The 11,807-nt window shown below is 38.3% G+C and overlaps 1 protein-coding gene across 1 annotated transcript; it reads left to right on the top strand.

Annotated features, from left to right (window-relative positions):
* The first annotated feature begins 892 nt into the window (after nt 1-892).
* Nucleotides 893-4,816, top strand: LOC134751827 (uncharacterized). Its single transcript, XM_063687315.1, has 2 exons — nt 893-1,872; nt 4,695-4,816. Exons 1-2 carry the CDS (start codon nt 1,074-1,076, stop codon nt 4,706-4,708), a joined length of 813 nt encoding a protein of 270 aa, XP_063543385.1. The 5' UTR covers nt 893-1,073; the 3' UTR covers nt 4,709-4,816.
* The last annotated feature ends 6,991 nt before the right edge of the window (nt 4,817-11,807 follow it).

Raw genomic sequence — 11,807 nt, forward strand, 5'->3', positions numbered from 1 at the left:
ACTGCTAGGAGACAACGGTCACGAGGTCTGAAATCGATTCTGGTCCGCGAGGTAACGTACAGACGAACGTCATATATTAGCAAAACACTGCAACGCGTGTAAGGTGCATGTGCAGGTTTGCTGCATGATTATTTTTGTCACTGAAGAATTTGCCACACTGGATGCGTTCTGCGGTCAGCGGTCAGGTCAAACCCGCATTATGTACAACATTGACAGCAACCTTTGAAGTTGAAGTTTGACCTGACCGCTGCCCGCAGAACGCATCCAGTGTGGCAAATCCTTGAAAGTAGTGATATTTATTTACTGTCTACCCTTTTACAAGATGGTTATAACTAGCCGATATCTATAACAGTGATTTTTAAACAAGCAGGATGTAGAATCGTTAAATGAGCGTCTAAATAAAAAAAAGCATACATAACCAAAATATTTTTTAACATTGAATCGACCTATGCAGCATATTCTTAAGCATTGCAAAGTCAATCAATGTCAAAACAGTCTATGTAACAGAGATGAGCGTCAAGACAAATAAAAAGCTATAAACTTTAGTTACGTCAACTATTGCAACTTACTATATAAACTATTCTTCATAGCTCATAACCCTTTCTGATTTCATCACCAATTTAACCATGATCCCTGATTCAGCATTTTATTACTGATCTAAAGCTCAATTTATATTAGAAACTCACAGTTAAGTTTTTTATAATGCCAACAAGATTGAGGTCAAATATACACCATTAAAAACACCGCACGATTTCTTGCGCACGCTGACTCAACTGCATTAAATCAACTGTATCTGTATATCCGTATAGGTATATAATGTATATATGCAATTATTATGTGCATTGTAACGCAGTGACTCAATACCTGAATGATGTTGGGACCTAACTGTTATGTTTTCATATAGAGGGTAGATGTAACCTAAGTCAGTCTGTGTTCGAACATTAAATGTAGCACATCAGTGTCCTAGAATTTGGAGTTTTCTTTGGAAACCTATGTCAAGACACAACAATTGGCGACGATATCGATATCTACGTGTGCAGAGAACGTTTTTTCAATAAATTAGTTGAAAAAAAATGGCTTCAACAAGTGCAAACGTAATGTTCGGCAGCAGTCTCAATTTTGACCATCGGATTCACGAATGGAGCATTTTCAAGAGCAAATTGTTTCAATTCTGTACTGTTAATGACATTAATGAAACATCGGACAAGTCACAAGTGAAACGGAGGGCCGTGTTATTGTCGGCTTTATCCGAAGATACCTACCGCATTCTTCGGGATTTAGTGGCACCAAAGGAGGTTGACGTCGCGGAATACAAGGTCTTGTTAGAACATCTTGACGCTCATTTCACGCCCAAGAAGAGTACTTTTGCGGAACGTTACACTTTCTACAAGGCTGAACAGCGTCCAAGTGAAGAATTGCCAGATTGGGCCGCGCGAGTGCGTAGCCTGGCCCAATACTGTGGTTTTAAATCGGAGCTAGACAATGTGTTACGTGACAGGTTCGTCTTAGGGTTGGAGAACGTGAAAGAAAAAGAAAAATTATTTGCCGAAAGCGTTGACACTTTGACGTTTAGCAAGGCTATAGAATTAGCGCAAAGTGTACGTTGTGCGAGATTAGCGTTGAAAAAAACGCAACAGTCGGTGCCCGAAACTCCAGTGTTTACCGTAAATACGTCGCGCACGCAACGTAACCCTCGTGCTAGTTTGGAAAGTTGTGAAGTTTGCGGCTACAAAAATCATGCTAAAGAACAGTGTCGTTTTATTAATTATACGTGTCAAAAGTGTAAACAGAAGGGACATTTAAAGAAAATGTGCAAGTCCAAAGTGCGAAGGAATTATTTTATAGCAGAGGAGGATAACGATATTATTCAAGGTGAGAGTGTTTACAATATTATAACAGTTAATGGTGAACCGATGATACAGATCGTCACGATAGCGGGCGAGCCTATTAGTTGCGAGATTGACAGTGGGAGCGCGGTATCATTATTGCCCCATAACATCTTCGATAGGTATTTCTCCAAGTACGAGTTAAAATCGCCAAAGGTCGTATTGAAGTGTTATAATAGAAGCAAATTGGCACTTAAAGGCACCGTTACCTTACCCGTCACTTATGATGGGGAAACTAACCAGGTTATGTTTTTTGTTAGTGCGGAGAGCGATAATCGACCTACTTTACTAGGGCGCGATTTTTTTAAGGCATTTAGTTTGCAAATTTGTAAACAAAGCGTTAACAATATAGTAGAAGATGACTTAGGTTCTAAAATTATGACTAAGTATTCTAAGTTATTCGCAGACGAACTCGGTTGTTTTAACAAATATAAAGTTACTCTCAAGGTTAAGCCGAATATGCCTCTAAAGTTTTTTAAGCCTCGCCCAGTGCCGTTGCCGTTGAAAGGTAAAGTAGAAGCGGAAATTCAGCGTTTAGTGGATTTAGGGATACTCGAGAAAGTAGATCACGCCGATGTCGCGACGCCGATAGTACCTGTATTGCGCGCCGACGGAAATATTAGGATTTGTGGGGACTATTCGGTTACGTTAAATAAGGCGTTATATGTTGACAACTACCCGGTTCCGCGTATTGAAGATTTGTTTGCTAGGCTATATGGAGGGGAAGAGTTCTCGAAACTCGACCTCTCTAGAGCGTATAATCAGCTGGAATTGGACGAGTCCCGAGACTTAACTTGTATAAACACCCATAAGGGCTTATTTCGTTATAACCGTTTAGTTTTTGGGCTCACAAATGCGCCGTATATATTTCAACAGACACTCGAAAGCGTACTCGGCGACATAGACGGAGTTTGTATATTTATTGACGACATACTGGTGACTGGTGAAAACCGTGAAATTCATATAAAAAGGCTCGAACAGGTTTTGAGTAGGTTAGAGGACGCCGGTCTACGACTAAAACGAGATAAGTGCGATCTATTTCAAAAATCTGTCGAGTATCTCGGTTTTATTATTGATAAACACGGGTTGCATAAGTCACCCAAGAAAGTGGAAGCTATTTTAAAGTGTGTACCTCCTAAGAATACTACCGAACTCAAGTCTTTCCTGGGCTTAGTTAATTATTACAGATGCTTTGTGCCCAACACGTCCAGCGTTTTAAAGCCTTTGTATTCGCTTCTAAGGAATGATGCAAAATGGGAGTGGACCAAACAGCAAGAAAAAGCGTTTAAAAGTATTAAGGAGGAGATGGGTTCCGAGAGGGTCCTCGCGCACTACAACCCCGAATTAGTGACGGTTGTGACAGCTGATGCTGGCCCCGCTGGCCTTGGGGCCATTTTATCGCAGACGCAGCCCTCTGGCGAAGAACGCGTGGTCGCTTACGCTTCTCGTTCCCTTTCAAAAGCAGAGTGTAACTACGCTCAAATACAAAAAGAGGCTGCGAGTTTGGTATTTGCGGTGAAAAAATTTCACCACTACTTGTATGGCCGCGACGTGCCATTTGTCCTACGCACGGACCACAAACCTCTTATTACTATTTTTGGCGATAAAAAGGGCATACCGGAAATGGCTGCAAATCGTTTACAGAGATACGCGTTGTTTTTGTCGAGTTACAACTTTAATATTGAGTACATAAAAAGCGAAGAAAATGTCGCGGATTTTCTTTCGCGTTCGATAGCCAGTTATTCTTCGACGGTTGAACAGAGTGATAGTCAACTCGTAGATATGTGTTTATACATAAATTATTTCACAGATAGCATGCTTAAACCGGTTACTTTGTCAGATGTGAGAGAGGCAACCACGTCTGATAGTATTCTTAATGAGGTCAGACAGTACATCATAAAAGGGTGGCCGCGTGTAACAAATGAAACGTTAAAACCATATTTTAATTGTAGACTTGAGCTTCACGTTGAAAATGGGTGTATTCTTAGGGGACACAAATTGATAATTCCACAGGAATTCCGGGAGCAAATTTTAGAGGAATTACATAGTTCTCATTTTGGTGTCGTCAAAACAAAGACTGAAGCGCGGTCACGAATGTGGTGGCCGGATATTGACAAACATATAGAACAAAAGATAGGCTCATGTAGTATCTGTAATGCGATGCGGAAGACCCCGCCCCGTTCCTCGCTCGCGGTGTGGCCATACCCTAAGCGTCCTTGGAGTCGTGTGCATATGGATATGTTTTCAATTGACGGGAAACAATATTTAGCTATAATCGATGCGCACTCAAAGTGGGTCGAATGTTTCCATATGCAATCAACGGACACAAAAGCGATCATTGATAGGCTAGTGGAGGTAAATAGTCGATTTGGGACAATGCATGTTTTAGTAACTGATAACGCGGCAAATTTTTGTTCCAAGGAATTGGATACCTATTGCTTAGCTAATGGCATAAAACATTTAACAAGTCCTCCTTACCATCCCCAATCGAACGGCCAATCAGAGAATAGTGTCGGTTTCCTAAAAAGGGGCATAAAAATAATAATGGCAAGTAGCAACAACACGGAGCCTATAACCAGGCGAATAGGTAAGCTATTATTTAATATAAGGAATTCCGTTCATTGCACAACCGGTTTTTCGCCTGCACAGCTGATGTTTGGCCGCCCGCTCCGTTGTCGTCTCGATCTGTTGCAGTCGGTGAGTTCAAACTCGACTGATAACGATTTGCTTAGTAACAAGTATGACTCACACTCATTTCCGATGATGTCGTTGTCCGCCGAAGCTAACCAAAATGTTTCTTTTAAACAGATCTCACAAATTAAGAACTATGGAGGGCGGCGGAAGGTGTGTTTTAAGGAAGGAGATCAGGTGTTAGTTAAACATATATTTAGTAACGGTAATAAGCACGTATGGAAGAAAGGTTGTATACAAAAAACAATAGGTAATATGTTATATTTAGTCCATATAATAGATTTAGATATCATTGTTAAGAAACATGTAGATCAATTACTGTTGTACAAGGGAAGTCAAACTGTGTGTACTACTAGTGATAACCAAAACATTTCAGAGCTGGAAATAACAATTAATGAGTCTTTATCTCCAGATCATGAACCAGTGGCACAACCAGCGATCGAAGGCCAGAGCCCTGAGTCAAGTTTACTCGAAATTGGGAATGAGTCGGATGAGCCTTGTCAATCGCTGGTACCGAGGGAAAGTGCACCCCCCGCCTCCGTAGTCTCGCCTGTTGCCAGGCCGGTGTCTGATGATGATGTTTTTATGGACTGTGGGACGGAGGGTACCGAGACCATCTTGGATCCTACGACGGATGCCGATCGTAATATCCGAGCCACTCGGAATCCTAACCCAGTTTATAAATGAGTACCGATGCCCATTTTAGTACATAAGTTTTCTAATGTATTTATTAGATTATTTTAATTTTAAGAAGCTTTCTTTGCTATTGGTGGAGGAATTGTTATGTTTTCATATAGAGGGTAGATGTAACCTAAGTCAGTCTGTGTTCGAACATTAAATGTAGCACATCAGTGTCCTAGAATTTGGAGTTTTCTTTGGAAACCTATGTCAAGACACAACACTAACCTTAAGTGGAAACAAATCACTCGCTGTTTACAAGTAGGTATATCAGGTACTTAACTAATGGTACTTGTATTTTAACTATAAAACTCCCGTGAGACTCAAACATATTAGATTATTTTAAAACCGGGTCACTCACGTATTATTAAGTCGAATAGCTCGACATGTTATGTTATGTGTGACATTGGAGCGAAACATGTCGAGCTATTCGACTTAATAATACGTGAGTGACCCGGTTTTAAAATAATCTAATATGGTACTTGTATTTGTTAGAATATCATATCGATACTCTTGGCTTGTCAAATTTGTCAGATTTTTTGGTCGTCTTTGTTTCAAATTTTTTGTACCAATCAAGTCTACTTTCTGGTCGTCAAAAGTCTATAATGGGCCAACTGTATTTTTTGGCGATTAAAAGTCTACTAGACCAATTAGAAGAAGAAGAAAAACATCCACTTATTTACTGTCCCACCGCCCACCCATCTTCGAAAGTTTCCCACCAGTCTCTGTCAAATGCGTCAAGCTCGTCCCGCCAGATCTACAGTGGCGCCTTACAATCTGTGGATCTGCATATAATATACTCTGGTACATAGGACTATAAAGTTACGAAAAACATACACATATAGTATACGTTTGCATACGAAGTCCAGCAATGTGTGCGATAAGGAAAAGGCTTTGACTCACCTTAATGTTTTAATTTGCAAGCAAGGTAGTTTGTTATTTTGCCACAACCTTTAGGAGTTACTTTAGTATACCTACATCTGTATTTTTGACGACAAAGAGTCTATACAATACCTGTATTTTTTGGCGACCAAAAGTCTAAGTATACGGGACCCACTGTATTATTCTTCAAGAAGCGAGTATTTAGGGTTCTCAAGGGTCGGCAATGCTTAAGTGGCTCCTGTGATGTTGCTTACGTCCATGGGCGACGATGACTGCTTCCCATCAGGCGGCTCGTCTGCTCGTTTGCTGAATATCACATAAAAAATAATAATATTGGAAGATCAAAAATTTATAGGGAACGAACTACATTAAAAAATTAAGAGATATAAAAGTATAAGTCGAAGATTTTCTCAAGACAGTTAAGACAGTACTAGGTACTAAGGTACTAAGTGACGGTATCATATCACGTTGTAAGGATAAGGATGGTGTTTAACAATCATTTAATATGTAACATTTTTAAAACAATGCCATGACAAAAGTGTTCTACCTACTACCTTTATATTTTTGTTGTTATGAGATTTTCTATTGTCTTATAATCCTAGATGCTAATAACAATGCAATATTTTTAACTTTTTTATTGTTTTTATCAAATGTAAACAATATACTGATTGCGAATAGTTATTATAATAATATTTTTAAAACAAACTTTTACTGTTCATAGTCTTAATAAAGATTTATTCAAACTAATTCACTGCACGTTCAGTCACCAGTTATGCAACAGCATCGGAAGTTAGCTTAATTGAATCATCTAATAGCTAAATTAGCCTACTTTCCATCACCGTCACCGCCATGACTCACGCTATAAGTAGTTCCATATTACCAAGAAGTTGTGACTTACTTTCCCATAGACGATGACATTGCGTTTCACTTTGCTTAAATGTTGCATTATGATTATAGCAACGTTACCTCTGCGGCGATACTGCAGCAGCGTTGACGCGAGATATGTCATTGTCAATTTCCTTTACAAAATGAGTGACGGAATGAAAAAAATAAAAGTTTTAGAGTTATTTGGGTAACGTGATATCCTAGGGCATAATAGGGGTATGGATGGTATAGAAAGGATGCCAATCTCTTATGGCAGAATTGTTGCAAAAGTGACCGCTTTCAGCTTTAAATAATAGTTCCTAATCTCTCCGGTGGCGCTAGTTAGGCTCTGGGACATGAGTATAACATGAACCATACAAGGCAACAAATAACCCGACCAAATTACGTAGGTTGTTTTTGGTAGTATTTCGGTGTATGGTGGCGCCGCCTAATAACTGTTTTTTGATGGACACTTTTCATACATAGAGATTTGGCTCCTTTATATAGTCTCCATGAATAGGGGGTTAAAAAGTAGTGTAAAGTCTATTTATATCCTTCTAAGGCGTCGTTTAGCTATATTTTTAAACTCTATCTATCCTGTAACACACTCTTAAGGTAGGAACATTTGACGGGTTAGGCATTGTGGTATTGTGGCCGTCCTTACAAAGTAGTGTCAGGATTTTTTTAAACTCTACCTATGTAACTTTGTAGTATGTATGTTTAATTTAAGTTCCTAGAGATACTCGTAGTTCGAAAAATGTATACATGTTTATGATACTGACTATGTATTAACAGTATAAGTGTCTTGGCGTAGGTCGCTGTAAACTTATACTTGTGTTTGTTTGAATAAAGAATAAAAGAATAAAGAATTGTGTTTTCCACAGTCGCGTTACACGTATAGGTACATGTGTTACGCGACTGTTTTATACTTAACCAGATGTCCCGCTACTAGAGTCACTAAGCCAAAGTATTACACAAGATTAGAATATCGATTGAGATCGGATTGATTCCAAGAAACTCTTTAATCTCTTTATGGTATGAACGAGGAAATAACCACTGTTTGTAAAGGGCAAATCTGAATCACTGTACCTTGTAGGTATTCGTTTTAAGTAGAACCTATTTCTCAGAAATCTCGGCTGTTATTCAGATTACCACTTAGTGCTTAGTTTAGTCCTCAACTGTGCATTTCTCCAGAAACTTCCTGTATCGTAGAGCTAAACTGTGGAATGAACTGTCGCCTGCGGTATTTCCGGAGCGATACTACTATTATAAAGTTCGTCAACACACCTTCAAACCCTCGGTTGCAGGTATTCATGAGCGACGGTAATCGCTTACCATTAGAAGATTCATCTGCTCGTTTGCCTCATATATCATTAAAAAAAACGTAAAACCGCTCAACTATAGTCCAATACAGCAACTATCATCCATAGGTATAAGTAATTAAGAAAGCAAGTAAGTAATTAAGTAAGTAAAAGTAAGTAATTAAGAAATCCCTTAAAGGGATAAGTTCGCCTTTATACTGCCTATTTCTGTGCCATATTTGTGTTGTGTTTTGTACAATAAAGAGTTTATACATACATACATTAAGTATCAATAAAAAACCGGCCAAGTGCGAGTCGGACTCGCGCACCGAGGGTTCCGTACTTTTTAGTATTAGTTGTTATAGCGGCAACAGAAATACATCATCTGTGAAAAGAAAATTTCAACTGTCTAGCTATCACGGTTCATGAGATACAGCCTGGTGATAGACGGACAGACGGACAGCGGAGCCTTAGTAATAGGGTCCTGTTATTACTCTTTGGGTACGGAACCCTAAAAACAATGTTCTTTTTAATTTTATCACTTGCGTCACTCAAATAATTGAAATGATAATTTGGGTTAGTTTTGCTAACTATTGGTCATAGTTAGAGTTTGGTTTGTGTGACTAATATTAATAGTTAGTACAAATAGGTGGTCAGTTAAGTATGTTGCTTTTAGTTAAGTACGAGTACCTACTCGTAGTCGTACAGCATGCTCCCGCGCATGACGAGGCGTGGAACTATGCGATTACTCCGGAAACTATTGCACGTGCGATTCAGATAAATATTGGAAACGTGAGAGCGTTGCAGTGCAGAGATGGCGGGGTGATAGTGATTGTTTTGTTCCCACGTGGATAATAGAAATAATTACTCGATTTGAGTAATCAACTTTCAAATATAGGGGTAACACACTAAAGTAAATAAGTATAGGTAAGTAAGATGGCTTGGTTGCACCGCAAATCAAAAACTTATTTGTGTACTTAAAAAAATAGTAACAGGCGTTTTTATTGCTAAAAGCGATCTCTCCCATTGTTGTTCTCATTTCCATCCCTCTGCCCACCTCCAAACTTTTTGCTAACTTCTAGTAGAGCCAGTCAATTGAGGTTTCTAAAAAACCCTTACACGTCCCTTAATCATATTCGGATAGTATTTTATATAATCGTGATATAATAGAGAGCTTTTCAGTCGAGTACCGTGCTTGGGCTACGAAGCTTGCTGAGTGGCCTAACGAAGGTACGAGATTGAAAAGCTTGATTATATCACTATGTATATATACAATACTTTTTCTACTATAAAACCTAAATGATTGTAGAAAATTAGGTAAGTATCTCAGTAGTACAAAAGACATCGACACGTGCATAATATATGAATATTACACATGAAATACGCCACGCGTTGGTGTCTTTTCCACTGGACCGCGGCACCACGTGATTGGTCAAATTCATTATAGTTGAATACAGCGTTTGCTTATGAATATTATAGTTGAGTTGGGAGCCCGTACATGAAAAGTACGCAATAACAGTCGACGAATTACACCACATTAGGTCCCAAAATTAATGATAGACATTAGGTAATTTTATATCAGTTATATGTAACATAAATAAGCCTAAGCCTTATGACAGGGCCTTAAAGCAAAAAATATTTTGAATGAAACGACATGTGATTTTACTTATAAACCAGACATAACATAATTACTCTCTTAATAGCTCTTAATTGACATCTCGGCTGATATTTTAACGTCACGTCTTTTCCATTTTCTTATCTTTAGACGTTAATTACAAGATAATTGGGTTTGTCAATATTACATTAATGTCTGAACGTCAACGTAATACAGCAAAATCAATTTTGTTTAAGAAATTTCGTGTAGATTTTTTTATCATAATAAAAAATATATATAAGGCGGTGTTTCGTTCAAACTTAATACCGATATCCTCCAAAAACAAGTTTTGATAAAAAAAAATTGAGCGCTAAAATGTACCTATCCTGATCTTAGGTGCTTATATGAATCAAAAGTATTTTTATATTTTTTTTTTTTTATTGAAAAACTTTTTATTCAATAAATGTCAATATACAAAAAAAAAACAATTCCATAACAACTTAAGACTAAACTTAAGCCTAGTCAAAGAATCCCCACCGAGTTGTCCCTGGCGCAAAGGTGCCCATCACACTAGCCGCGTTACCACGTTGAATTTTTTTATAAATAGTGAATATTTGATAACATAAAAAAAACTATACTTATAATTTTATTTGATATTTAATATACGCAAATCGATATATATTAAATCACTCCCTATTTCACTTGGTCATCACGCGTGAATGAGTGGACCAATTTCGCATTTTTTTGTTGTGTTTGTTATTGTCGGTAGGTTCATATGAAAGAAAAAAAATCGGCCAAGTGCCAGACGGACTCGCGCACGAAGGGTTCCGTACCATTACGCAAAAACGGCAAAAAATCATGTTTGTTGTATGGGAGCCCCACTTAAATATTAATTTTATTCTGTTTTTAGTATTTGTTGTTATAGCGGCAATAGAAATACATCATGTGTGAAAATTTCAACTGTCTAGCTATCACGGTTCATGAGATACAGCCTGGTGTCAGACAGATGGACAGACGGACAGCGGAGTCTTAGTAATAGGTTCCCGTTTTTACCCTTTGGTTACGGAACCCTAAAAAAAAGAAAAAGACAGATAGATATAGGTGAAACGAAGTTAGCCGGGCCATCTAGTTTAAGATATTTTCAAGACTTAAACATGACGTAGAAGCCGTAGAATGATGCCAAAACGTTTCTACATCTACACTTCACGCCCCATTTGTTCTCAATGGCTTCAAAATGAGACGCACGACAAAAAGCAAGGCTGCCTGGAAGGTTATATTTATATACTTACCGCTATGTTGTCCTTTAAGATCATCGTACGGACACGGAAATTGGGGTAATACCTTGGTCTGTAGCTTAGAGTGGGTACCCTAAGGGCACTATGAGATTGTTAAGTATATATGTTTCTTGTTGCTTAACTATGGCGTTCTTGCTAAATATTTTTCTGTTTTGTTCTTTCATTTTTTATATATTACCGTAGCCTATGGACAAATGCAACCACTCCTTTTTAGAAGTATACGGTGAAAGAAGCCGCTTGAGAAAATTTCGTAGTTAGTTCCACAGCCAGAACGTTCGCAAAAGGCAGGATTAGCTCTTATATTGATACTAGTTTTCACCCGCAACTTCGCCTGCGTGGAATGATGATGATGATAGATAAATACTATTTTATGTCCTCTCCAAGGCCTCAACTCCAACTATCTCTATACTAAATTTCCTCTAAACTGGTTCAGTTTAAGCGTGAAGATATAACATACAGACAGGCAGCAGGCAGAGTTTAACTGTCGCAGTTATAATATTATATATCTTATCTTATCTTATCTTATGGTTTCGGGGGCCCTTACGGATACACTTCGACCCATAGGGATCTTTTGTGCAGTTACCCCCTAGGAAAGATATAATATTATATAAGTAGG

The sequence above is a fragment of the Cydia strobilella genome, chromosome 23 (genome assembly GCF_947568885.1).
Source record: "Cydia strobilella chromosome 23, ilCydStro3.1, whole genome shotgun sequence".
Taxonomy (NCBI): Eukaryota; Metazoa; Arthropoda; class Insecta; order Lepidoptera; family Tortricidae; genus Cydia; species Cydia strobilella.